Source organism: Metarhizium robertsii, assembly GCF_000187425.2.
Source record: "Metarhizium robertsii ARSEF 23 chromosome Unknown MAA_Scf_2, whole genome shotgun sequence".
In the NCBI taxonomy this organism is placed as follows: Eukaryota; Fungi; Ascomycota; class Sordariomycetes; order Hypocreales; family Clavicipitaceae; genus Metarhizium; species Metarhizium robertsii.
In genome coordinates, this window is record NW_011942160.1 from 2,399,382 (window position 1) to 2,427,369 (window position 27,988).

The following is a 27,988-nucleotide window of genomic DNA, read 5'->3' on the forward strand; positions in this document are numbered from 1 at the left end:
GGCGCTGCAGGCGGTTTGGACGAGAGAGATGGGATAGAAGAGCCATGAGCCGTGTGCAGAGTTGGGTGAGGATTGGTCAGAGGCCATGTTGGGAAGGGCCGCTGTGGCTATTTCTGTCCGATATTAGATATCCAGGGGGGATGAGTCGTGCAAGTAGTAAGTGAATGGTATCGGGGTTGCAAAGATCCGACACTATGGAGTAGATCGCTTGCTTACAACACTCACTCTAAGACCAGGTGGATGGCCTGCACAGGATCCATAATTACCATCATCTGCAATAATGCTACCATGGGAAGTGAACATGACGTTGTCGGAATGGTTTTTTAGCGCACCATGGCCGCCTGTTGAGCCGAGCCATGACCAAACCGAAAGGCAAAAAGTGCTGTCGCACCACAAACAATACCAGTTTTTTCTAGACGCCGGCAGCAGCCGAAGCAGGCAGAGCAAGTGGGGCAGGGCTGCTTAGACTCGGAGCCACTCACCCGCTGGTTCGCTTGATTGCTAGCTGAGAAGGTACCAGGCTCAAGCCTCACGCCGTCACACCCCCCCAAACCCCCCTTGTGCCCAGTTGACCCAACGTCAGTCTTGGGTCATCCGTCAAATCAGCCTGTGAAACACACACCTTCCATCGCCACGCGTCTCGCTCTGCATTGCCAAAAAAACCACCAAAGTCATTATTGTGCAACACCAGGAAAGCTTTTGTCGAGCCATCCATCTTGGTCCGTCCCCTGAGCATTTATGTAGTAGTATGTGTTAACTTGCTACCGCCACCCATTGACCCACGAAGTACTACTTCCGCCGCATCACCGAACATCCGAGCGGCCGCCGCATCGACCCAAGTATTTTTTTGGCCTTCACCAGAACCACCACATCATGCAACCGTAGCCTCTTCCCATCCGCCGTATCGCCTCGATCCCGCACAAACTCCATCGCACCATGGCCTCGGGCTACTCGCCGGCCAACCAGCCGCGGCGCACGTCGCCCCCATCGTCCTCGCCATCACCACCACCGCCGCCATCATCATCATCCTCATCGCCATCGCCATCGCCACCATCCAATTCCTCCTCCGCCAGGGCCTCCCCCGAGCCCGTCCGCTGGTCGCGCCGCAGCTTCTCGCCGTCGCGCCGCCTCTCCAACGCCATGCTGCGCGCCCGCTCGTCAAGCGCACCCCGAACGCTCCTCCAGCGAGCTTGGAGGAAATATCTCGACTGGAGTCGCTGGCTCATCCAGTACTACCTCAGCCTGTCGCCGCTGTACCGCGTCCTCGCCGTCCTCGGCTGCCTCCTCGGCTGGGCCCTCATCGTCCTCACCATTGTCTACTCGCACCGCTTCTTCAGCTGGCTGACGCCCGTTGCCAAGTCGTGGCGCGAGCTCCCCGGCGGCTGGCTCATCGTCTTTGCCCTCATATTCGTCACCGCCTTCCCCCCGCTCATCGGGTACTCGACCGCCAACACCATCGCCGGTCTCGTGTACGGCTTCCCCAACGGGTGGCCCGTCGCCGCCGTGGCCTGCACGCTCGGCAGCCTCGCCGCCTTCCTCGCCAGCCGCACCGTCCTGAGCAGATACGTTGACCGAATGGTCGGCAAGGACCACCGCTTCATCGCCCTGGGCCAGGTCCTGCGCCGAGACGGCATCCTCTACCTGACCGCTATCCGCTTCTGCCCGTTGCCCTTCAGCCTGAGCAACGGCTTCCTGGCCACAATCCCAAGCATAACCCCGCTGTCGTTTGCAATTTCCACGGCTCTGTCAACGCAAGTTCCTCCGCTCCTCGTGTCGCCCCCTGTGTAGTAGCCCTCGTCACCCCAGCTAACCATCTACTATTGACAGTCCCAAGCTCCTCATCCATGTCTTCATCGGCAGCCGCCTGGCCGTCCTCGCCGAAGAAGGCGACAAGATGACCGCCGGCGACAAGGCCGTCAACTACATCGGCATGGCCGTCGGCGGCATCATCGGTCTAGCCGTCGGCCTCGCCATCTACCGCCGCACCATGGCTCGCGCTGCCGAACTCGCCCTCGAGGAGGGTCAGGACATTGGTCATGTTGAGCAAGGGAGCGGCCGCTACGACGACACCGACGACACCGACGCCACGCTCTTGGACTCCGAGGACGCAGCGGCCATCATGTCAGGTGACGACGTGTCGCTTTGGGGCGCGCAAGAAAACGCCTGGGGCACTTTTGACGACGGCGACGACGACAGCAGCCGTAAGCCCAATAGATAAGAGCACCGCCTCTTTTCCCGTGTCAAACGAGATACAACTAGAACCGCCGTTGAGGGTGGAGGCAACTGTTCAGAATATGTGACTTTTTTTTCTTCTTTGGCGGGCCTTTACACAAACTAGATGGTTGAGTAATGCATCACTTCAGTGGGAAACAGGGTCTCTTGGCTCAGGCGAGTTTGCTCGAGCCCATTTGAATTCTACAACAACAATCGTTGCAATATACGTGTAATAGTGTATTGTTTGTATCCACATTTTCCTGTGGATTTATTACTATCATAGAGGGGCTCCGTGGAGCAAAAGCGTCTAGGTTAAAAATATAGATCATGTGATATCATGAAAATCAGAGTGCGCCAGTAGCCCCCTTCGTTAGTCCTAGTCTTCGAAGCAAATTCGCACAATATCCCGCCTGCAACTCCCCCATCCGTCAAATGATTCCTAGTGTTCATACTCATTTCCCTGCTCTGAGGCACAAAAGCCAAAACGCCGACGCTTGCAAAATGAAAAAAAAAAAAAAAGACAGGTGATATAAAGTCGCTAGCATAAAATCAAACGCAGCATCAAACGAAATGACCTCACTGAGGTCCTCGATAGCGGTTCATAAATTCAATAGCCTGTTCCATGGGATATCCAATGAAGACTGGCCCGGTGAAGACCATCTGCGGCCCCCTGCTACCCTCAGCATGCGTGGAGGCTGGGTTGATAAAGGTTGGTTGGGGTGGAAGCCCTGTGGTGGTAGGTGGTGCCTCTTTCAAGTTGGTGAAAGGCGTGTCCCCGAGCCCAAGACCTTGTACCGGTTCACTGGGCTTTTCTTCGGGTTTTGGAGTAGATGGCGGTGGTCCAGCAAAGCCGGCGGAAAACTTTGAATGATCAGAGGGACATTTACCAGCTCCATTCGTGGCAGCTGGTGGTACATGGTCATGAACAGCGGTTGACATCCTGACAGGCGCTGGCGGCGGCGAAAGAGGATGTTCATCTTCGTGACCTGAAAGCTCGTAGATGGGCACTGAGATACCCCATGGCCGACTGGGTGACTCTCCAACGCGAACTTCCTTTAGTGGGCGATCAAAGTGGCTCTGGCGGTCTTCATCTAGTGGGGGCAATTCTTCGCTGGCATCGGATTCGGCGGTGCCGCTCACAGCCTGTGCCCAGGTTTCGACTCGGACGTTGGAATCGCCATCTCCTGCGTCGCGTTGTTGCAACTGCTCCTCCGACTCCGGGAGCATGGGTTGATGTAGCTGGCTGAGCCCCTCAATCATGCTCACAATGTTGCCATACTTGGAGTCGAGCTTTTTGATCTGTGTTTCGTTGCGTTGATATCGACGCAAGCACACCTCATGACTGCGCGGTAGCTCATGCTTGTGGGTCTCCACATAGTGTGCAATCTCTTCGGGAGAATGCTTGTCCATGAAGCGGATTGGGCACTTGGAGGAGGTGCCATTCGGGGCAGGCTGTGAAGTGGCCTCTTCGAACATGGCAGCACAAATAGGGTCGGCAGAGCTGTGAGGCGTGTGGTCGACGCTCGGTCTGCTCTCGCCATCATTCGTGCCGCTGACCGACACCCGTTTGGAGAAGGGGCATTGCAGATTGCCCTTCTTCCCTTCGACTGTGAAGTCCTGTTCCAAGGCGGTGGACATGGAGGTCTCGTCTTGAGAAGTGCGGGAGAGTGTCTCTCGGCTAGAGCCGGTGGTCTTGCTCGAAGAACTCAGTGCAACTAGTTTGCTGGCCATTCGGCGTCCGTCACGGATGATGACAGCAATCTGGTGTAGAGGCTGGGGAGTGGAGCGTCGCTGCGGAAGGGGAACGGGCGAAGTGTCGTCGACGGAAGTGTGCGGTGGGAGCTGTAGTTTGGCCAGCGTTTCCGCTATTTCTGGCGTTCCAGCGGCATATTTGTCCGCCAAATATTGAAACTAGAGGAGAGGAATGTCAGTTTGATTACAATGATGCTGTAAGGCTGCGCGTGGTAGGTGGGGATAGACTAATGACGTCGAGAAAAAAATATCAGAGTCAAATGGTGTCAGTCTCGGCAGTCAGGCTGTAGCCAGCTGCTCTTGATCTAGAGCTAATGATATCTCATCATGTTGATTCAACGACGAATGCAAACCAGCAGTTCTGGTGAATGGGAAAGTGAGGGCAGCTTGTGCAATGCATGCCGGAGGCGTGTTGGCGCTGCCAAGCAAAGCTTCCTGGTGGTGGTATGACCAAAGGCTTTGGGGTCGGAGTAACGAACAATGCAACCAGACGGCATATGCCAGGCTTACCTGCTCATGGGCAAAGCGTAGCTTGTGCTCGAGGACGGTCTTTCGATCAGCCAGGATCTGAACCTCGTCAGCAAGAGCGTTGAAAGCGTCGGCCAAAGAGTGAGTAAGGTGAAGTTGGTCCATGCCCACGGCGCGAGGGTTGGATGTGAAGGGGAAAAAAAGAGAGAGGGAAGGGGCGGATGAAGCGATGCTTGCTAAGAAAGGATTTAGAGACCCAGCAGTGCCGGGCCAAGGGTCGGCGAATTGTGACTGGCTCAAGAGGGCTGGAGTGGGCAGTGGGCAGTGGGCAGTGGACTTGTCTGGTGGAGATGGAACATTGCTCAGTGTCCTCCAAGGGCAGTTTGGAGCTGATTCGTCAGCCACTCTTCAGCTGTTAATCAACAACTGGAGTACTTAATTACTCTGTACGGGGTTCCGGAATAGTCACACCAGGACTCAAGGCCAGGAATGATGCCAAACTCAAGCCGGTCAGCATGCGTCGTGATCAAACGCTGCGGCTGCGAATTGGCGCAAGCGGCGTGACTTCAGATGCACCACGTACTCTCCATCAATATAACCTCCACTTTCCCCTACAAATCACCTCTGACGCCCCGATAGACGAGAAGTGGAACGATGGCGACTTTAATCGACTGTCCATCTCCCCTTCGGCTCGGTGTCGGACATCGGAGTGTTTGGCTCGCGTCCTACCCTGGACGGCATTGCATTTCTTTCTCAAGTAAATCTTCTCGTCACAAGAGGTCTATCAATAGTGGAAAGCTGGAGCACACAATTCGTCTTTGTTTTTACATTACTCCGTATATCGATGTCACTACATGTGCACGTGGCCTTGGATTAAGTATTTATTGTAGTACCTGCCAGGTGGGCACCATCACGACCGACTGTCACCACATATCACCATGTACGGAGTACAATGTGCACGCACCATCTTGTACAACCACCACCCGCCACCACCATTTTAAAGCAACCCATCACACGTCGTCCACTATCCATCACGTTACCGTCTTCCCGGCAGAGGATGACCCAATCTTTTGCAGCGCGTGCCTCAACCACCAGGAACGGTGCCTAGATGCCTACAGATGGAGTACGGAGTACCCATGCCATCAACACCGCACATCCCGACACGCACATCGACTGCCAATCTCTGTGTCACTGAAAGGGTTAGTTCACCACTGAGTCTGGTCTATGGGTTACACCGGCACAGGCAACACATAGGCAACATATGTACCTTCGTGGTGACTAGACTATTATTCCACATATTCCGCATACTATATATATCCCCCAAGACTCGAAGCCTCAAGTGCTCCAAGATGGAAGCGACATGGGCCCATGTCGAGTTGTCGGAGTCGACCAACCTATTGACTCCCCCACGCATCATCAGTGATCACCGCCTCTCCACGCCACAACTGCAGGTGAACCCCATCTCCAGAAACAGCTAACAGCCAACAGCCAACACCAAACAACATGGGACCAGCAATTCTAGACATCCCCCCAGCCAAGCTGCTCAGCAGCAAGGACCATCTTCTTCCCGGCCAGCTCAAAATCACAACCTTTTTCTTCCAGGTGCCCCTCGACTATGAGAACCCCTCTGCGTCGTCCATCCAGCTCTACGCCAGGCGTGTGGTGAAGCATGAGTCGCCCATCTTCCCGCCCGACGAGGAAGATGCCCTGAAAAACACCAAGCCCTACATGATATACCTCGAGGGCGGCCCTGGCTTCGGCAACCGGGCACCAGCCGACCATCCCGTCACGAGGGCGGCCCTGCCTCGCGGATACCAAGTCCTGTACATCGACCATCGCGGCACCGGTCTCAGCACGCCCGTGTCAACAGCCATGCTCGCCAACGTTGGCGATGCCGATGCCCAGGCCAAGTACTTGCGTCTGATGCGCCAGGACAACACCGTGCGGGACTGCGAGGCTGTCCGGAAGCTCCTGACAGCAGGCTGGCCCGAACAAAAGACACAGTGGTCTACCTTTGGCCAGTCCTACGGCGGCTTCATCACCCTGTCGTATCTGTCCATGCACCCGGAAGGTGTCCGGGAGTCCTTCCTGACGGGCGGTCTCGCCCCTGTCGGCAAGACAATCGACCAGGTCTACGACGCGACGTTCCGCAAGACGACGGAGCGCAACGAGCAGTATTTCGCCAAGTTCCCCGAGGACGCCCGTGTCCTCCGCCAGATCGCCACCTACATCGAGGGCCAAGGGGGCAAGATCCCCCTCCCGGCTGGCGGCTTCCTGACCGTCCAGCGTCTCCTGACAATCGGCATTGCGTTTGGCGGCCACGGCGGATTCGACACTGTCCACAGCACCCTCACCACCCTCAAGGCATCCCTCGACCAGTTCGGTTTCTTTACGCGCGCTGCCCTGGCACCACTGGAGTCGTTTACCCCCTTCGACACCAACATCATCTACGCCATTCTCCACGAGGCCATCTACTGCGACGGGCCCCGGGGATCGTCCAACTGGGCGGCAAACCGCGTTGGCAGAATCCTCGGCGGGCCCTATTCATGGCTTAACCCGGACTTCGCTGTAGCACAGTCCACCGGACCGCTCTACTTTAGTGGCGAGATGATCTTCCCCTTCAACTTTGATACCTACCCCGAGTTGACACCCCTTCGTGACGTCGCCGAAAAACTGGCAACTTACACAGACTGGCCGGCCCTGTATGACGAGGCGCGTCTGCGGAACAACGAGGTTCCGTTTTACGCCGCCTCGTATGTCGAGGACATGTATGTTGAATACCACTTGGCCAAGGACACATCGGATATGGTCAAGGGCAGCAAGGTGTTTGAGACAAACGTCATGTACCATAACGCTGTGAGAGCCAAGGCTGATGAGGTGATGCATCAGCTGTTCAGCCTGAGGGACGACGTCTTGGATTAAGTCACTTGAAAGGAATCATGGAGCAAGGCAAAGATGATTTTCAATTCTTGCAAGATTGTAGGCTTTAACAAAATTCCAAAAGCCCTTCAAGCGTACCCGACATTTATACGATATATCCAAGTCTGACTGTGACACCCGTTCCCTGTGCTATACAAGTTGTCTATTGATGCTTGCTATTCCTCTTCCATCTCAGCCTGCATCTGTATATCTACATCCAGTCAGCATGTCATGAAGCGTGTCATCAATCCTGCGAGGACATGAAACTTACTCCAAAGTCTATTTGCCGCCGACGAAATCACATTCGCCTTGGCAAGCATCTTCTCTTCCATTAATTCATCATTCTGGCTCTTAATCCGCAACTTATTCGGTTGTGCCTAACCGGGTCAGTCGTCGTACGTCCTTCTTGTATCATGTTTTGAGACGACATACCTGCATAAGTATGGGGACCAAGTCTTTCGGATTGGCGTTGGCTAGAGCCGCTACACTCCGATATCCATTTTCAAAGAAAACTCTCCTAACGTGGGAATTTAGCATGCCTCTCACACTGTAAATTTCCGGTTTCATATACGTACGCTGTGCGACTCTTGATAAAGGGCACCTTTGAGAGTGCTAGGAGCTCAGACCTTGCGCCTGCCATTAAACGGTCTGAGAAGTGATCTAGCGCTGCAGCCATTGGGCTGTATTGGCGTTAGTAGTTGAAAGGCTTGTGAGCTGGGACAAGATGACTACGTACCCCCAACCCATGTGTTCGCAGAACTTGACCATGCCCGGTGCAAATCCCTGACATGTCTGCGATAGTGTTTGCACTGAACCCCTGGGCATGTCGTATTTGCGAGCGACAGCATGAATAGGAACTTCGTTGCAAAGATCACGTAGTTGCATAGCCAGGTAGAAACGGCGGTAGACACGGGCCATTCGCTTTTCTTCAGCCGTCGTCTCCTTCAGGATGGCGCCTTGAGCACTGTTGACAATCAGTGGTGTGTAGGGATGTCGACTCTGTATTGACCTTACTTACAGACGGATAATAGAAGTGGGCTTGATTCCGAGGAATTGAAGTACTCGCATGCCGCTTTCATCCAGATACTCCATTTCATTACGGAAGACTTGCCAATTGACAGTTGTGCCAAAGTTGTGAACTGGAGTGAATACATAGAGTATGTGCATCTCACCGTCCATGACAAATGCTCGTAGCGCTTTGACAAGCTCTTTGTGAACAAAGACACCATCGTCTGGATCAATGGCCGATGCAACGATAGCCTTTCCTAGTTGTGTGGGAGCGTAACCTGTGGAGGAATCGGGCATGATGAGGCCCATACTTTGAAGCTCCTCGAGACTTAGTTCTATGCCTTTGTGGACAAAATCTGGTGACTGCGACCATTGCAGCAGGGAATTGGAAAAGTAGTCAGATATAGATTCGCGGCCGGTAGCCAGACGAATGGAAATCACCTCCAATAATGCTCTTCACTATAAGTTAGCAACATGGCCAGTTGGTATAGGCTGATAGTGACAGAATATCTTACCGCTGAATACGCCGATTCTCTGTACTAAGACAGCTTGAAACTTTTGGTATGTCTGCATGCATGAGCTCTAGAACGTGCTCCAAGTCTGGTTGCCGACAACACAGATATGTTTCTCCGAGCTGCGTTTTTCCTTGTCTGCCAGCTCTACCTCGCATCTGTCTCAGCATGGCAGGACCGATGTACTCCCCGCCCATTTTAACATTGTGCAAAATTACCCTACGAGCGGGTCTAATTATCATTAGTAGAGTGATCCCGCAGAGGAAATGGCCAATTTTTGATTACTCACAGATTAATACCAGCAGCCAGGCTGCAAGTTGCTATGCATACCAGAATGGTCCCATCATCGTAAGCCGCAGCAATGAGATCTCTCTCCTCGCTAGTTAAACCGGCCTTTTCAGTTAGTAACGGCTTTCAGAGCAGCGTGCAAACAAACTTACATCTGGGAAAAGTTGATTAGCTGACGTGGAAAAGCAAGTGACAGGGCGAACCAGACTTACGATGAAAGGCTACCCCATAAAGAACGGTTTCTTCGAGAACTGGGTCTGCCCCTGTACTCAAACTACGCAGATCCCCCAAAAGATCCAGACGCTTTTTGAGGACGTCTGCTGCAAGCTCGTGCAACTGGGGCATGACCCGGCTGATCCAGCGAGCATCAGACTCGCACACTCCGCGGCTACCAGCAAAAACCAGCACTCCATAACCCATGCAAGCAGTTTCATGAGCGAGAGACACTACTGCGTTTAACACCGAGTCTGTGAATTCTTTGTGCATAGAGTTCTCTATTCGCCGGACAGGTGCTGTCTTCCCTGCCGACTCATCCTGGCTACTCAATTGTGAAGGGGTATGCCCTAGTCCGTCATTGGGACCTGCTCGAAAGACCTTGCCGTCGTACACCAAATGTTCCTCTATTGGTACCGGCCTATATCGTGTCTCATAAGTGTGCCCGTGTAGCCACGCGGCGAGCAAATTCAAGTTCTACCGGTGGTCAGTACCAGACGAACTTGACAGTAGCACTATATCTGCTCACCGGAAGTGTTGCGCTCATTCCAATAAGTTGAACTTGCTGGCCAAGACAGACCAGCTTGGCAGCAATAAGTTCGAGAATATACCCCCGATGATCGTCATCAATTATGTGAAGTTCATCCAAGACTACAGACCGAAGCTTCGATATTGAGCCATCAGCAATAGCGGTGTTGACCAGGGCATTTGCCTGGATGACAAGTCAGCGTTATGCTGGTACAACTTTTATCACAACTCCCCACCTTCTCCAATGTGCAAACACCAATGTCAAAATCGTCCCAGGTTGCTCGCACTTTTCCACCCCCAAAAAAGCCAACTACTCGAATTGTACCGTAATCTGCTCGCCGACGCCAGGGACCATTTTCGGCACCTTGGGGCATGGAACCATCGAGAATCTTGACGTGTTGAACCACCTTGCGCAGCCAGCCTACTTTTTCTTGTACAAGTGCAACGTATGGAAGAACAAGAAGCGCTTTAGTACCAGCTTCCTCAATAACTCGCTTCAGCATAAGCACTGGTTTAATAATCAGTTGCGTGAAACAAATGAGATAATGCCAACAGTCAGGCTCACCGTCTGCCACTAAGGATTTACCTCCTCCGGTTGGCGCACAATACACCAGGTTTCTCTCCCCAGTCAGAAGGCCCGGGCCTTTTAAGCAATTCTTTTGCCAAGGATAAATGTGATTTATGCCCAATAAAGAAAAGTTAGATACAATTTGGCGCGGGAGGCCGTATGTCTGATGGGCAAGGTCTAGCTCGGGGTCTTGAGAGGAAAGTGGTGTTGCGGAAATAAGCCTTCGCTGTGAGTACTCTCCCGTTGTATGATGACCTGACACTTGCGTGATCTTACTCGCGGACAGTCGTTTGGGAGCTGACGGAAGACTAATGGCTTTCTGGAAGTGAATAATGGAATGCGACGGGGAATTCGTGGCAGTAGTAGCATGTTGATGAGACGTAACAAAGCCATCGTTACTGGACCACGGCCGTTTTTGGCCAGCGACAGATTGCGGAGCAAAGAAGCGTTGTTGCTGTTCATGAGCAGTTTGAAGACTGGTCTTGTGCAAAAGACCCTGCATGCTCTTCATGGTGAGGGTGAGTAGAAAATCGCGAGGAGGACGACCGGGTGGGCATGGTCAGACGCGCAAGCGGTGGCAGCCAGGAGATCTGATGCACGAACTGCATGCATTCAGCAAAGCGATTTTATTGCATCCTGAAGAAGGATTTAAAACATTTTGACAGGAATTAGCAACTGAAAAAGAAATCTGGTTCATGTACTCGAATAGCATGACTACTCAAAGCAGGAAGGGCCGATTGTTGAAGCGCCATCAGTCTTTTTTGAAGCACGTCGCGGTGGCGGTTGGCAAGCGTGTTTAGTGTTCCTAGTTTCTCACGCGTCGTCACGTGCAGCGTGTGACGTGAACGAACGCAGGTCAAAGAGGGCAGGAGCAAAGCTGGCGGAAAGACACTGAGCCACTAAAACGCGGGGCGTTCCTGACACCTGCTGACACCTTATTACTTTGTCTGGTGCAAAGAGGGTGCAGAGTAGGCATGTACTTTGTACCTCCCACCATTCACCCGCCCCCCTCCCACCTCCCTCCAGATGTCGCCCACCTGCGCATCACGACACCCCCCTCCCTTCCGAGCCCGCGGCGTCTGGCGCACGCTGCAATATTGATCCCGATTTACAGGGCTCTTCGAGGGCTGCCCCGCGACCCGCCATTGGTCGGCATGGCAAAACCCTGCGCCATTCCCTTTTGACGTCGAGGCTGCCGGTGATTGGCGAGACCAAGATGCACCACATCCATCCGTGTTCCGCTTGCCGTCGTCTGAGTTTTGTACATGTAGCTCTTCGACCACGCTCACGGCTGGGGCTGCTTTGCCTGTTGGGTTGACCTGGCCTGCTTGCCTGCTTGCCTGCTTGCACGCTTGTGCATGCATATTAAAACTCTTCCCTGCACGCCTATGCCGGGGATGCATGGTCTGGGGACGACTGCAGATGTGCCTGGTGCTCTGTACGTGTGCGCAGCACTCCGTCCATCCTACGGACTGGAGTACTAGTACGTACCTAGGTACATGTGGAGGTACCTTGAGTACCCAGGTAGGTAGTGTGTACGTACATGTACCCCGTATGTATGCACATTCTGTATCGACACTTAGAAGGCTCTAGATGTCCTTGTCGGAGCCTGTCGACACTACTGGCATGTGTTAAGTACATACCTCACGTTGGCCCCAACCACACACCACACTCTACATACAGTTGTTTCTGAACCATGTCTGCAAGCGCACTCTCTCCAGACGCCCAAAATAACTCGCTGGCATTTTATGCCTGCTGATCAGTTGTGCCTGTCCCGCTGCACACCACAATGACGGCAGGTAGATGTTGCGAGATTATACAGCATGACCTGCAGTTTGTGATCAGGGACAGACAACCCAACCGAGCACTTTCTGGTGTTCGGGTGCTTGTTGCCTACTTAGGACTCATTGCTGTACAACATGCTGCAACTACCGCATCCCTGAGTATCCGAGGAGGCGACAGCATCGTACCTGTGTATGTATGCATTGCAGGGTTGGCGATGAATGCGCCTAAAACACTGGACAGGGAAACCTTGACGAGACAGCCCTGGCTGGTCGTCGCGCGTTATAATACAATGTAATGGGTTGTGTCCCTGTATTGTTTTCCATGACGCTGCCGAAACATCGTTTCAGTGACTGGCCAGATATCGCGATGCGTAAAGAGAGTCGCCCATCTTGACGACTCCTCTCATTCTGTGGCCTCATCCCGCTGAGAACTTGCCATAGACAAAATCCGACTCAGATTAATATTGTCGCCGAGGTGCAATCGTGGGCAAGGATTCAACAGGCAGACTTTGTGGCGATGGCGGTGGTTGTTGGGCGGCGCCGTGCCTCGAAGCCAAACGTCGAGCCAGTCGTCGAGCCTTGCGCCACGACCCCGGCAGTGCCGTCCGGTTGGACTCGGGTGACCTTGGGGGTGAACCTTGGCTTGGGTACTCGCAGTCAACTCCATATTTTCGATTTTCCACTTCTTTCCATGTATGCACGACCACGCACGTAGTTTTGCTAGGGCATCTTTGTTGGCCTTGCGGACTTGTCTCGATGCCGCGATCCGTTTGCTGGCGAAATCCTTCAGTCGCTTATTCGCCCTCTCTCCCGTCGTTTCAGGGCTGGGGAAGACGAAGAAGAAGAAGAAGAAGCCAAGGAAGCCTACCGGGTCGACTCCTCCTCGCCTCCCGGTCAATCCTGCCGACCCTTGCGCCCTCCCCATCCTGGCTTGACCTGCCAACTGCATGTACAATATCCCGCCAGTTCCAGTTCTGCCGAGTACTTTGACTCAATTTACCGTGTCTCAGCTGCTCGCCAGCGATCTCGCGATGACAACCACAGCACAGAGCTTGGTCCTAACACAAGCCGGCGCCAACAGCCAACCGTGCTTGTCCTATCCAATATTGAAGCTCCCGCGAGCAAACTGTCGAGGCCCTTGGAGCACACAAAGTGCCGGACTGGGCCTGTCCCTCTGGGCCCTGCGGAGAATGCAAGATATCCGTACTGTGACATGACATCAACCGTCTCTTCGTACTAGTAAAGATGCCCAAGCACGGGACTCCAAGCGGACAAAGCCACCCATTGGGCCTTTTCACTTTTTGCTTTTCGTCACGGCTGTCGCCATCCTTCTGGCCAAGAGGGGGCAAACGGCAGACAGCAGACAGCAGACAGCAGAACTCGGCAAAACCATCGTCATTTCTCTAGACTACGCCGTTCTCGGCCGGCTTTGGCATGTAAGACACGGCCAGCTGTTCGGTTCAGATTCTGCCCAGTTGGCGTTGGTCGACTCCATCAAATAGCCCTTGGCATGCCTGTGCTTGCGTTGGACCCCCAAATCTATGAACCAGATCGCGCCGCATCGTGTCGAAAGCGACCTAGTATTTGGTTCCCGGTGGCGACGCCAGGCAGGCGACGCGCGATTGATGGTTCAATGGCCCGTCTTCAAGCTGGCTTTTTGCAGACGCTACCAGAGAGCCCGTTTCTGCCTGCAATAGTTGTGTGCTTTTTTGTGCATGGCCATGTGGCAGTAGAGACAATGAGAGGGCCAGACTAAACTCCCATGGGCAGTCGTGGCTGATTAGAGTTGGCAGACTGTCCGAGGTACCTTGACAACCCGCTTGGTTGCTGCCTGCATGGGCTGAGCCGGGTTTGGCAGGGACTGCCATTTCTGACTGACTCCCCATCGAGGGACGTATTGGCAGAGTTTTGATGTGTTTGATGTTTGATGTTTGATGCTACCAGTTGCACCTTTATTAATGCACATCATTTTGTTGGGGTGGCAGCCCAGGGCCACGGGAGAGGCAGCGGGGGTGTTGAAGCGGATTTTCTCATGCCATATCGACGAGAGAGAGAGAGGGAGGGAGAGAAAGAGAGAGGAAGGCACGGACAAACGAAGCCCGAAACGCCAACGCAGAATCACATTGTGTGGCGAGGCCTGACAGCCACGCCATCCCTCCCATCTCCATTGCTCGGTCCAAAGTCTCCAAGCACTGCTTCTTGACTCTCGTTCGTGACTACAACTTTTGGAAAAAGCTGTGACACGCACATCTGTGTTCGCGTCATCTACTCGGACGCATGGCGCGTTTTCTAGGCCGTGGGACTGCCAGTTGAGATCTCTTGTTCTGCGCAAAGCCATAACGACAACCTGTTCCCTGAGATCTGGCCCTGAATCACTTGCCTTCATCCAGCCTGTACCGACTCGGCAACACTATATCTGACCAACACACCGACACACCTGCGCAGCGTTTATTGCGCTGGGGAAATGGCAAATGTCCAAAGGGCGCCAGTCGATCCTGCCGCCTGCAAAGGGCCTAAGTAGTTCTTGTTATGATAATTGCTTGCCATAATATACTCCGTATTAGTTAGCGACGTCGACGTCAGTGTGCAAGGACCCCCGGCTTTTACGCACGAGGTGACACTCAACGGAGAGCAAATGCAGGGACTAATACCTCGTCGGGACATGTTCGTCCTGAAATTTCCTTTGCAGTGCGTCACCGAGTATGCCTCCCCTGCGATGGCACTTTGGCAAACACCGGAGGACGTTTAATTGACGACGCCAGCAACAACATGGGCAACCAAGGTGGGCGCTGATGAACGCCTCACAAAAACCTGGGTTGAGATCCGTCCACTCATCAATGGTGTGAGACTCGGCGGGCCTGCGTGGAGACCAAGGTCACACTTGATGGCCGGGGGGTGGCATGTATATATAAAGTATACTGTATCGCTTCGCGTGCCCTTGCACCGCGGCTCGGCACTAGCAGATACGTTTGCTGTACCCAGGGCGCTAGTGCCGTCCCACCCATGCTCTGGTTCCCAAGTTTACTATGTACCAGCGTGGACGTATCGAGCCAAACCAGGGCCGCCGCCTCGGGGGCGCCAGGACGTTTCTTTCTCTCTCCCGGCGTCTGGGAACCAGACCTCTCTTCTCTTTCAACCTTGTCTCCCACTCCATACGCCGCAGTTTCGACGTGATTCTGTCTCGTCGAGACTATTCATATTCATCTCTTGTTTTTAGAAACCCCGGCGTTGCATGTGACAAGTTTGCCGACTCCAAGATATCACTTATTCTTTACCTCGCCGCCCCGTCCAACTTCCCACATACATCATCTCTCATCATTCACATAGACCTGGCGAGGGCATGCCTTCACACGAAATTCGCCTCACCTCACAGCCGCGCAAATGATCTGTTGATGCCATGGCGCAACAAAATGTGAGTTTTTCACGTATACTTGGACACCTGTTAAAATATCCGGAAATCTTTTCTCTCTCTTTCTTTTCAATGTATCCTTGGCTTTGTTCTGCGCTGCTCTTACATTGTGGTTGTGCCTCATACCTTGCTCACTTACCCATGTGTCCATCCACTGCTAACCACGCAATTTATTTGAGCAGGACTCCAAAGTCACAAATGCGGACGCGCAGTCAGCGTCCGATCCCGTGAACGCCTCATCAAGCTCTGATCCGTCATCCAAGGATTCGGGTGCTGATATGGCCGCGGGCTACGGCACGCGCTCCCGCAACAGGGGGGGCAATGCCCGCATTAACTATGCTGAAGACAAGGACATTGATATGGATGTCTATGACTACTATGACAAGAAGGACCAAGACGTGCCCAAGAAGTCGTCGCGAAAATCAGACGTCGCCGCAAATGGCGACGGTGCGGCACGTGCAGTCGGTTCGCGACGAGGTGCAGCAGAAGAAGCCAGAGCAGTTGGTGCATCAAATCAAAATGGCTCCAAGAGCTCAACACCGAGTGGTGTTGGCGTTGGCGTTGGCGGCGGTGCATCTCAGGGCGCGCCAACATCTGGCGCGGCGCAGGGTTCACGGAAACGAAAGGCGACTGCAGTCTCAACGAGAAAAGCAGGGCAGATGGGACAGCTAGAGGGCACGCCGATGCCAGAAACCAACATGCTGACGTTTGAGAATTGCAACCACCGCCCGGATGCGAATGGGTGCATGGTGGCTGACGATGGGACAGTGTTGGAACCAAATGGTGAGTGCTTCACGGACAGACACCAACACAGACACAGACACAGATACAAAAAGGCAGACGCAACGCAGACACAACAGAGCCGCGCTCTCGAGTGCGAGTGAGTGTGAGGTGACTTGGGATCCTCTCGACCTTCTCTGCTAGTTTGGTTGGGTTGTTGCGTACCAATCCTGCCAATTGCACCAAGCGGCGCGGCCGGGATCCACTCATTTCGGGAGGACAGGGCCAAGGAGGCAGAACAGGGCAATTTCACCAGCACGCCGGCTAACCAAAGAGTCGCAGATCATGTGTACCTCGTGTGCGAACCGCCCGGGGAACCTTATTACTTGGGACGCATAATGGAATTTCTACATGTGCATGCAAAGGGCGAGTCGAAGCGTGTGGACTCGGTGCGCATTAACTGGTTCTATAGACCAAAGGACATTGGGCGCAAGAACACGGACACGCGGCTGCTCTTTGCGACTATGCATTCCGACATCAGCCCTTTGACGGCCCTGCGCGGAAAATGTCAGATCCGGCATCGCGTGGACATCGACAACCTGGAAACGTACCGCAGAACACCCGACTGCTTCTGGTACGAAAAGCTGTATGACCGATACATACAGAAGAACTACGACCTTATCCCCACCTCGACTATTGTCAACGTGCCCGACAAGGTCAAGAAGGTCCTAGATGAGCGCTGGAAGTTTGTCTTGGTGGAGCAAGGGCGTGGCAAGGAGCTGACTAGCGCCGTGAAGCTCTGCAAGAGATGCAGCGGCTACTGCGCAAGGTACGTACCCGTCGACGTCTCATAATATCGTGTATTCTCGAGCCTTGCAACCATAGCGAGAGAGCGAGAGAGAGCCCTCCCCGTTACAACTCGCCGAGTCTGGAGTTGGACATGGATGCTCCACGTCTTTTGGCCACTCGTTTGACCGTCGTCTATGCAATTGCAGCTGCCTTATCCCCTGCGTCGTTCTTTCCTCTCCTTCCATCCTTTTGTGTCCAGATACGTCTGGACCTGACTGGCTCAAACCCCCCACCCACACCCACTTTGAGAACCTTGCATCAATGCTTCCTTCCTAGGCTTGGCTGTCTCCCAACTTTCACACCTATCCGTGCTATGCTCCAGACAAAACAACCACCCACCCGATTCATGACGCCACTGGCAACGACATGTGCCGCCTTGCTTTCCGAGCTGGTATACTCGTCCACGGCCATGGGCCCAAACATATACCATCTACCGCCCCTGCGCGTTTGTATTTTTGTGCAAGTTGCCAAAATACCAATTCAAATATGAAGCGTCCGGGATCGGATTTTATTTTATTTGCTTTCCTTTCTTTCTTCCTCGCTGAAGCCTCTGTCTGTTTGCTTTCCACTAACTCTGCTTCATCTCCAGTAATGACTCGGTGGATTGTGCAGTGTGTCAGAACACGTACCACATGAACTGTGTTAAACCACCCCTGCTGAAAAAGCCATCCCGAGGCTTCGCATGGTCGTGCGCAGCGTGCAGCCGAGCCCAGGAGCGCAAGCTCGAGGCTCGCAACACCCCTAATGGCACTGACGCTAATGGCGATATTGACGATGATGATGCTCTGGACGACGACGACGACGACATGCCCGGTATCATCACCGACCGCACCACGCCGGCGGACAACGAGGAGCATCATCATGCCACAGCGGAGCAGATTTATCAAGCAAGCCTTTGGCCATGGCGCTACCTAGGCATGCACTGTAAACCGGAGGATGCCCTTGATTACGATGATCGAATCCACCCTCGCGCAAGCACAAGAATCGGACCCCGACACCAAGCTAATGTGGGTGTTTGGCCTGGGCGCCCGGTTGAATATGTCAAGCCGCTGGAGACGAGAAAGGGTAGGGGAGCCCCCAAATTATCCAAAGAAGCTCAAATTGCTCAGGAGGCCGAGAAGGCGCTTCGGACCAAGCGACCCAAGTGGGTGCAGGATGAACCACCTGGCTATCAGGTTCGCGGAGAAGATTTGGACGAGAACGATCCAGCCGCCACGTCTACGCGACTTTGGATGCCGCCACCCTCCGACACCGTCAGTGATGATGATATTGTCGGCTATATGACCAAGGCTCAAGGCATGGCGAAGAGATTAAACATCCCAGAACGATCCACAAATCTTCAAGACGTTGCGCTGGAGACATTATTCCGCCACGATTATGATCCCGCTGCTGCTCTAAAGACACTTCCAGACATAAAACGGGACTCATTCAAGGAGCCGACCCTGACACCGGCCGAGAATAGGAAGTTTGAGGAGGGAGTAGCCAAGTATGGGTCAGAGTTGCACCTGGTGATGAAACATGTGAAAACAATGACACCCGGTGCGGTAGTACGGTGGTACTATACCTGGAAAAAGACCGAGCGGGGCAGACAGATTTGGGGGTCTTACTCTGGCCGTAAAGGCAAGAAACTGGCCAAGAAGGAAGAAACTGCTGCGTCAAAGGCGGCTGACGATGTGGCTGACGCTGATGACGATTCGGCTTTCGACACTGAAAAGGCTCTTGTTCAGAAGCGCAGCTTTATCTGCCTGTTTTGTGAGTCACAAGACTGCCGACAATGGCGTCGAGCACCCGCTAGTCAAGGTCCCCTTAGCGAAAACGGAGGCAGGGCAACCAGCAAGGACAAAGGCAACCAGTCTGTGGTGGCTCTTTGCCGACGTTGTGCTGAGCTGTGGCGTCGATATGCTGTTCGATACGAGCCACCGGAGGACTTGATTAAGAAAGCTGGCCAATCTGGAGCCAAGATTTGGAAGAAGAAGCAGGAGGAGGAGCTTCTCAAAGAGATTCAGATTGCGGAAGATATGGGCTTAATGAGTCCGTATCGTAGCTCCACGCCAGCTGCTTCGGTCAACGGGTTGGAGCCGCCTAGAAAAAAATTAAAGGGGGCACCAGAGAGAGATACCGATGCTGTAGTCTCGGATGCTGGAAGCAATACCACAATCTCACGAAAGAAGGACAAAACCGCGGAAACTACACCTGTCCCCGACTTGCCAAAGCCACGAACTCTTCCCTGCGCCATTTGCGACCAGATGGAGCCTCTGGGCGACCAACATCTCTCCTGCAGAGAGTGTCGCTTGACAGTGCATCGTCACTGCTACGGTGTCATGGACAGTCGGATTCAAGGCAAGTGGATTTGCGACATGTGCTCGAATGACAAAAGCCCACAAGTATCAATTGTAAGTGCCGGATTCTCCTCATCTGCTTACAGGTTGATCGGGACTGTGACTAATAGTAATGTCTAGCAATACAAATGCGTCTTGTGTCCAGTTGAATACACCGAACAAGACTTCATTGAGCAGCCCAAGCTCACACACCATAAGAAGAAGATGTCCGACAAGGATCGCGAGCGTGAGAGACTGGAGGTCCAGCAGGCGCGGAAGGCTGCCGAGTTTTATCGCAAGAGACAGGAAGACCTCAACCGGCCTGTCAACCCTCGAGAGCCACTCAAGCGCACGGCCGATAACAACTGGGTTCATGTTACCTGTGCAGTATGGACGCCTGAGGTAAAGTTCGGTAATGCCAAGGCGTTGGAACCGTCGGAGGGTATCCCGTCAATCCCCCGTGCTAGATATGATGAGGTCTGCCAGGTCTGCAACCAGCAAGGAGGTGCCTGTGTCTCTTGCCACCAATGCCGGATACCTTGTGAGTAGCGGGCAATAACGTATGCGAAAGATGAGAAAAGGCTAACGGGAATTGCAGACCACGTGGAGTGTGCTCGCCAGGCAGGCCACCTTCTTGCATTCGATATCACACCTGTGAAGAGTAGCCGTCGCGACCAGTTCAACATTGTGACGGTAAAGGGAGAGATTGGAACCATGTCGGCCGTACTCTGGTGCCAAGACCATATTCCCACCAAGACGATAGCTCACAAGATGTATGATGTCGTCAACGAGTCAGGGCTAAGCGCACTACAACTTTACGTTCAAAATTACAAGCAGGCAGACCTGGCACTGACGGGCACTGTGCGCAAGGCTAATCTTATGATGGCTGCTGCCAAAATGTCTGGCCTTCCGGTTGTGCCGAGTGCTCGACGGACATCGGCTAGTGCAACAACAGCAGCAGCAGCTCCGAATGGCGCGTCGAGTCATTCGCGCAACAGAGAACCGATAGACGCAGCAACGAATGCTCAACAGCCCGGAGAGAAGGTGTGCATTACCTGCGGCATTGATGTTACACCTAGATGGTGGCCGATTGAGAAAACACAGGAACGACAACTCACAAATGGACATCATGGTGCGATTGGATTTGAGGCACAGAAGTTTGTCGAGCAACGCAAGTTTCAATGCCACAAGTGCAAGAAGAACCCCCGAACGCCAAAGTCATTTGCTGCTGCACGTCCATCGCCTCCACTAGTTGCAGAGCCTCCCCGACAGCATTTGGGCGGATCACAGAGCCAAACACCCGCTCCACCATCGCTGCGAAGCCCTTCACGAGTACTCTCTGCGGATTATCGAGCAGCTCCTTTGCGTCCAGAAATCCATTCACTGCTGCATCACCCATCATCCCATGGTCCGTCAGCACCTGGCCCGTCAGCAGCTCATGGACCACCACCCGCAGGGCATCCTGCCACACACTCGCAGGCGCATTCGCTCGGCTCTCGACCTGGGCCAGTATCTCATGGCTATCCCCAAGTACCGCTCCCAAGGACAACGTACAACGATTGGGGGAGCCAACACGGCTCGCCGACTCGGCACATTAATGGAGGACCGCCACCACCACCACTGCACAATACTGGACCGCCTCCAGCATCGGGCCTTACAGCGTTGCGGCCACCATCTATGTCGGGGCCGCCCCCGGTGGCCGCAGTCTCTGTTCCACACCAGCGTCCACATGGCTCCCCGATATATGGGAGCGCATTGCCGCCCTCACCGCGACGACTAAACGGAACGACCGCATCGTCTGCCTATGTGCCCTCATATGTGAGCGCTCCTGCCCCGGCGCATGCATCGGGACCACGGCATAGTGCTTCTCCAGGCTTAAGTAACGGCGTATTACCTCCTCGATCAGAAGGATTCTCACATGGACTACACCCACAACGGCCGTCCTATACTGGCGGTACACATGGGAGTCCTCCACTGGCTCGAAGTGGTCTGCCTCCGCCAGGTGGACCACCGCCCGCTGGCCATGAATCGGCGCACTCGGCTGGCGGGCTTGGACATCGACCCCCGGAAAATAGACCGGCTAGCGGGGCAAGCGCAAGCCCATCGCTACGGAATTTGCTTTCGTGAGGCTGTTGCGAAGTATTTTAGAACGGAATAAGGAAGCAAGGAGACATGGCCGTGTGGTTATATATTGTCTTTTTCGCAATGTCTGTGTTAGTGTTTTGTAGAGCAAAGCGACAGGGGAAAACAAAACGGGAATCTGGAATACCCAGAAGGCGTTATTTTACTTGGCTTTTTTTTATTCGGGTTTTCTTTTCGTTTGTTATGGGGATTGGGAATCACGAGCTCTCAACGGAGTTCGTCGTTGTATCTGATTCGACTTGGGAGTCACAGTGGAGTGCTTTTGGATTCAAGTTGGATGAGTAGAAGTAGAGACGAGGGAAGGATGCTACTACTTGTATATTATATTATCAAACGAGGTTGGAGTCCGTGGATCTTGGCCCCTCAGTACTGTTACGTACTTGCGGATATAGACTCGTCTGCTCACCGGGCAAGAGAAGGGGAGTCGCGGAATTAAGTAACGGAGATACAGTCTGTGATCTCAATGTGCCTATGATTACAAGCATGCATGTGAGGAATGATACGGACAGAGGCTGGCGAGGAGGTGTTCACTTCCACCCGTCCAGGGTTAGGGTCACGCCAAGCCCACCAGTCAACCCAGGCCCTCCCATGGCCCAATGAAGTTTGATGTCGGGTCCTTGTCAGCTCTGGTCTTCACCGACAAGGTACAACGTCAGTCCAACAGCTTGCATCCTCCGTCTGAGGGTGAGCTGTCGCAACACGAAACACACGAAACACGACACAAACTCTGCTCCTTGGAAGTCACCTGGGGCATGGAATTGTCGACGCTGTAATCATTGTCTTCTGCTTTGTATCTCTCGCCTCGGCGGCCTCGGTTTGCCTTGCCATCTTATCTCGAGCTAGGCGAAAAGCTCTCCCGCTCGACACAGCCACCGTTGCTGCAATCCCATCGCCTCCCGACGGGAACGACGGACGGCCAAGTCAGTTGTAGTACATTCACAGCTTCTGGAGGGGCGAAGACTACCGACTCTTGCCATGGCGCAATTCGTTCTAGATTTGTTCTATTCCCTAGGGAACTGTCTGAATTGTTTCCCCGGGTCGCCTACACTCAAGATCAACAGCCGGAGCTTCAAGATCCTCCGTCTTCTTGGCGAGGTACCATCCCCAATCTACAACTCACGATACCATTTTATGAAGAATAAAAAAACGACAGAAAAATTTCCTAATGCTGATTTACTCCACAGGGCGGCTTCTCGTACGTGTACCTCGTTGAAGATACAGCCACGCACGAGCTCTTCGCGCTCAAGAAGATCCGATGTCCGTTTGGCGCCGAGTCTGTGCATCAGGCGATGCGCGAGGTCGACGCCTACCGACTCTTCGCACACATCCCTACCATCATATCGGCCGTCGACCACGCCGTGGCTACGGAACGGGGCGCCGACGAGGCCACCAAGACGGTCTACGTGCTGCTGCCGTACTACCGTCGCGGCAACCTCCAGGACATGATCAACGCGAACCTCGTCAACAGGGGCAGCTTCCCCGAGCGCCATCTCATGACCCTCTTCCTGGGCGTGTGCAAGGCCCTCCGCTCCATGCACGAGTACCAGGCCCCTCCGGCGGAGCGCATGGAGATGGGCAACGAGGAGGACGCCCCCGGCGCAAACAGCCGCCGCGGCACCGGCAGCAAAATGGGCACGCGGGGCAAACGCACCGAGGCGGACGAGGAGGAGGACCAGGAGCGGCCGCTCATGGAGTCGGAGAACCGCGTCTCGGCGGGCGGCAAGGTGCGGTCCTACGCCCACCGCGACATCAAGCCCGGCAACATCATGATTGACGACTCGGGCTCGACCCCGATCCTCATGGACCTCGGGTCCGTGGCCCCGTCCCCCATCCCCGTCACGTCGCAGTCGGTCGCGCTCCAGATCCAGGACACGGCCGCCGAGCATTCCACCATGCCCTACCGCGCGCCGGAGCTCTTCGACGTGCACACGGGGTCCGTCATCGACACCAAGACGGACATATGGTCGCTGGGCTGCACCCTCTACGCCTGCCTGGTCGGCAAGTCCCCCTTCGAGATGCGCTCCGACGAGACCGGCGGCACCCTGAGCCTCTGCGTCCTAGGCGGAGACTGGCGCTTCCCCGACGAAACCCCCGGCGGCGCCAAGCGCATCAACAGCATCAGCCAGGCCAAAGCCCGCGCCGCCTCGGGCGACCACTCCGCCGCGAGCGCCTCGGAGAACACGAATCCCACCATCAGCGAGCCGGTTCGGAACATTGTCAGGCAGTGCTTGAAGGTGGAACCCGCTGAGAGGCCCGACATAGGTGAGTTGATCACCATGGTGGAGGGCGTCATTGAAGATCTTCCCGATGAGGGGGGCTTGTAATTCACCCTCATGATGGACCAGATGCTGGGACTGCTGGGGCAACATTGTTTATTCGCACTGCTGTGACAGCCGGCAATGCCATTGGAGATGATGTCAGATGGACTTTTGTGGGTTTCCGCATCACATTGATGGTATTATATTTGGGCATAGGCGTTACGGATTAATGAATGTACATAATTAGCAGAGCTGGAGTCATAGACTCCCTGAACAAATGACGTTTCTGTATGTAGCACGACCAGAGAAAATCTACACCAATTGCATTGCATGCACAGGAACGGGCAAGTTTTGTAGGGGCAAGTAAGACTGAATTCATTTGCATCAACGTCCCGCAATCAATATTCCTATAGTCATCATCACTTTCATCTCTATATTTGTTTCATACGTCCAATGTAACCAACCCCCCCTTACCGCATACCTAGCACAACTTTGATGCTGGCATCGGGACATATGCACTCAAGCTCATTAGTGTTCTAAAGCTGAAGCTTGAACGTTGCCACCTCAAACGGTCTCAGCTTGATATCAAATTTGCCATCACTAAGTTCTACCTCTTCCAACTCCTCCTCGAGAATGTTTGCTTTGTTCACTCGCTTGACATTGTACGACGTCTCGATGGTGCCTCTGCTATGGCCGCCTAGAGATTCGTACACACGCAAGATGATGCTTTGTCCCTTGTTCACACGCAAGCCCTCCCGAAGGCTCACATCCTCATCGTCATGACCTCGCTTGATGGTGTCGAGAATCAACGACGAAGACTCATCCCTGTTAATCAGTTTGATTGGTGCCTCCGACATGGACTGAATAGCTGTTTCGGGGGCGGACATCAACTTCAGCGGGTTATTGAAAGCGTAAGCCGCCTTGACAGTAACAGAAGACAAGGCGCCATTATGAGGGAAAATAGCCCAACGGATGCTGTGCTGCCCCATATCAGCGTGCTCGTCAGGGGCCTTTGGCGCACGAAGAAGCGACAGACGCATGGTCTTGCCTGCAGTAGCAAAACCGTACTTGCTGTCGTTGAGAATAGAAACACCATAGTTGTGCTCGGACAGATCAGCAAACTTGTGGCAGCATACTTCAAACTTGGCCATGTCCCAGCTGGTGTTGTAGTGTGTAGGTCGCTTGGTGATGCTGAATGCAGTCTCGTACGAAGCCTCGGTATTAACTACATTAACAGGAAACTCAACCTTTAAAAACTTGCAGTCTTCATGCCAATCGACTTCGGCTGAGCAATCAACTTGAGACTGCTGTCCCTTCAAAGCCACCCCAAGAGAGATGTAGGATTTCATGGAGCTCTGGTCGCTAATTTTGATGTCGGTAACCAGAGTAACACGGTGCGGTTTGTTCTCGTGGATCTTCGTCTTGCCATAGTGAAGCTCTCTGCGGGTATTGAGATGATAAATTTCAACATCCCAGGCTTGCCAGTATAAAGGAATGTCGTCAAAGATAACAAACTTGTTGGCTTGACAACCTTGCTCGACAACTTCGCGATCATTGACAAGATCATACAAGGAGGTGATACAGCCCTTTTCAACCACTATACGGAGTTGTTCGTTCTGTAACACAAATATCTCTCCGTTCGAGGTCAAAGTGACCGCGGGCTTGTTCTCTTGAATCTTAAAGCGGCGGACGGGGAGCAATTGAGCATCTCCACAAGCAACACCAACTTCAGTCTCAGATAGCTGGACAATTTCCTTACGATGCCACGGCAGCGTGTTGACAACGACGGACTCGTGGAGAGAGTTTGACAAGGTAGAAGATACCCCAAAGGAGTTATATAGATCCGCAAGCAGTTTGTCACCGGTCTTGAACACTTCAGCGTAGAACTGTGCCTTCTGTTAGTATGGAACATGTTGTGCATTACAAGAGGAGTCGGCCGACTGTAACCCTTACCTTGTCGGATTCATCATAACACATTTCAATGGAGCTGCCAGGAAGACAGTCATGAAACTGGCAAAGCAAAACATTCTCCCACATGCTGTCAATCTCCCTCGTTGGATACTTGTAGGACGAGTCTTTGATAGAAGCAATTGTTGCCAGTTGCTCGATATCTCTCAAGAGAACTTCGGCCTTGCGGTTGAACATCTTGTTGTTGGCTTGTGTGGTATATGTTCCCCGATGAAGCTCAAAATAGAGTTCACCATACCACGTAGGAAAATCCTTGGCTTTGGGTGCCAGACGCTCAAAGAAGTCGTCAACGCTCAGACCAAGCTTGAGCTTGGGAATGCCCCCAATGGTGTTGCTGATACCTGCGCATCGACGCAACTTCTCTAGGTGCTGCCATGTTGGGCCACCTCCCCCGTCGCCTTTACCAAACACCAGCAGCGAGGAACTGTCGACCCGCATCGTCTTGTGTCTGCTGATACTGCGACGCAGGTCACCAAAGTCGGCTTCTGCTGTGTATGTTTCGGATGGTGGCATGTGGCACATGACTTGACTGCCGTCTGGGCTCACCCACATAAAGGTGGTATGGGGGAAGGTATTAATATTGTTCCAGCTCAGTTTCTGGGTCAGGAAACGGTCCATGCCAGCCAGGCGACAGAGCTGGGGTATTTGGCTGGAATATCCAAAAGTGTCTGGCAGCCAGAAAGTGCGGGAGCGAGAGCCAAACTCAGCCTCGAAGAATCGCTGACCATATAAAAATTGTCGAACAAGGGACTCTCCACTGGGTAGGTTTGTGTCGTGTTCAACCCAACTACCACCAATGGGATGGAACTGTCCCTCATTGACCTTGCGCTTGACGCGCTCGAATGCACTGGGATAGAGTTGCTTCAACCACTTGAACTGTTGCGCCGAGGAACAAGCAAAGCGCGCCTCGGGATATCGGTCCATCAAATCGCATTGGCTGGACCAAGACCTGACGATTTTGCGTTTTGTTTCCGCAAAGGGCCACAGCCAGCAAGTATCAATGTGACAATGACCAATACCAAATACGACAGGCTCCTTACCGTGTTGGTAGACTTTGTGAGAGTCAACGTCCGGTCCGATGATCTCCTTGGCAATTTCTCTGCACTTTAAGATGGATTCTTGATTGTTGACCTGGAACGTGTCAATGATCCTCATGGCAACGGAAAGGGCATGATTCTGTTCAGCAGAGTCTTCTGGAAGCTCTCTCGCAGCGTCTCCAAGCTCCCACATGTCAAAGTACAGCTTGCGAGCGTCCACATTGACGGCAGTGATGTTGGCCTTGCTTAAACCATAGTATCTGTTCTGGTCCGGAGGAGCAATGCTAGTCTTGCCGTTGGGAGCATTTCCGAACATGCCATTGCAAGCCATTTCGATGTAAATGACGTGTTCCTTGCCATCTCTGAAGGAGTCGGGAAGATTCCATTCAATACGCTCACCGCCGCCCGTGAGGCCCTGGAGGGGGATGCCACACTCGGTCCAAACGAGACCCTCATTGTTGGCGTCCCATTCCAGAACAAGAAGTTCTTGGTCGAGAATTTCCTTTGGCACTGTCAGGTGAAGCCGGAACCAATGCGTGGTCCATGACGGACCAAAAGAGGCACCAATGTGAGTTTCCTTGAACTCGTGTGACGTTGCCTCTTTGAACGTCGGTCGATCCTGACCGGGGGCACTCCAAAAATAGATCTTCACGTGAGGCTTACCGGAGAACCTTGCGTTGTATAGGTTGCTAATTCCACAAGAGTTTGTAAGTCAGAGCGTCACGACTCTTCGTTTGTCTATGTAGCAATGGAAACGCGATCACTTACGCCAACAGGTTCACCTTGTCATACTGGCCAGGCTTGTAAAAGGGTTCAATTCGGTCCTTTAGAATGCTGGTCTTGGGAACGCCCACTGGTCTGCGAACAAGCACGGGGTAGGAGACCTTGCTCTTCGTGTCACCGCCGCCGCCCATGTTAAGAGCTTCGATACTGACTCCTGGGGCTGGTGGAGCTGAGCGATTGGAAAGCCGTCGTAGCTTTCCGGTCAGAGAAATAGGCTGTACGTAATCCGGCGAAGGGATATGCTGAGGGC

The 27,988-nt window shown here is 53.5% G+C and overlaps 7 protein-coding genes across 7 annotated transcripts; 4 read left to right on the forward strand and 3 right to left on the reverse strand.

Annotated features, from left to right (window-relative positions):
• Positions 1-936: 936 nt before the first annotated feature.
• On the forward strand, positions 937-2,218 carry MAA_05704 (TLG2-vesicle protein of 38 kDa; the record flags this gene model as incomplete). The annotated part of the gene is made up of 2 exons (XM_007823702.1): positions 937-1,784; positions 1,828-2,218. 2 exons carry the CDS (start codon positions 937-939, stop codon positions 2,216-2,218), a joined length of 1,239 nt encoding a protein of 412 aa, XP_007821893.1.
• A 572-nt stretch (positions 2,219-2,790) lies between these two features.
• Positions 2,791-4,599, reverse strand: MAA_05703 (uncharacterized protein; the record flags this gene model as incomplete). Its single annotated transcript, XM_007823701.1, has 2 exons — positions 2,791-4,125; positions 4,477-4,599. 2 exons carry the CDS (start codon positions 4,597-4,599, stop codon positions 2,791-2,793), a joined length of 1,458 nt encoding a protein of 485 aa, XP_007821892.1.
• A 1,338-nt stretch (positions 4,600-5,937) lies between these two features.
• Positions 5,938-7,356, forward strand: MAA_05702 (proline iminopeptidase; the record flags this gene model as incomplete). The annotated part of the gene is made up of 1 exon (XM_007823700.1): positions 5,938-7,356. The coding sequence occupies one exon, from the start codon at positions 5,938-5,940 to the stop codon at positions 7,354-7,356; it is 1,419 nt and encodes a 472-aa protein (XP_007821891.1).
• Positions 7,357-7,529: 173 nt separating this feature from the next.
• On the reverse strand, positions 7,530-10,981 carry MAA_05701 (DEAD/DEAH box helicase; the record flags this gene model as incomplete). Its single annotated transcript, XM_007823699.2, has 12 exons — positions 7,530-7,564; positions 7,625-7,730; positions 7,786-7,870; positions 7,929-8,033; positions 8,090-8,317; positions 8,372-8,815; positions 8,877-9,104; positions 9,163-9,266; positions 9,339-9,851; positions 9,904-10,086; positions 10,139-10,410; positions 10,468-10,981. 12 exons carry the CDS (start codon positions 10,979-10,981, stop codon positions 7,530-7,532), a joined length of 2,817 nt encoding a protein of 938 aa, XP_007821890.2.
• A 4,670-nt stretch (positions 10,982-15,651) lies between these two features.
• On the forward strand, positions 15,652-21,677 carry MAA_05700 (BAH/PHD-containing protein; the record flags this gene model as incomplete). The annotated part of the gene is made up of 6 exons (XM_007823698.2): positions 15,652-15,666; positions 15,846-16,446; positions 16,720-17,212; positions 17,822-19,625; positions 19,692-20,091; positions 20,149-21,677. 6 exons carry the CDS (start codon positions 15,652-15,654, stop codon positions 21,675-21,677), a joined length of 4,842 nt encoding a protein of 1,613 aa, XP_007821889.2.
• Positions 21,678-22,667: 990 nt separating this feature from the next.
• Positions 22,668-24,016, forward strand: MAA_05699 (Protein kinase, ATP binding site; the record flags this gene model as incomplete). Its single annotated transcript, XM_007823697.1, has 2 exons — positions 22,668-22,787; positions 22,877-24,016. 2 exons carry the CDS (start codon positions 22,668-22,670, stop codon positions 24,014-24,016), a joined length of 1,260 nt encoding a protein of 419 aa, XP_007821888.1.
• A 470-nt stretch (positions 24,017-24,486) lies between these two features.
• On the reverse strand, positions 24,487-27,869 carry MAA_05698 (glycoside hydrolase family 38 protein; the record flags this gene model as incomplete). The annotated part of the gene is made up of 3 exons (XM_007823696.2): positions 24,487-25,836; positions 25,904-27,644; positions 27,724-27,869. 3 exons carry the CDS (start codon positions 27,867-27,869, stop codon positions 24,487-24,489), a joined length of 3,237 nt encoding a protein of 1,078 aa, XP_007821887.2.
• Between the last annotated feature and the right edge of the window lie 119 nt (positions 27,870-27,988).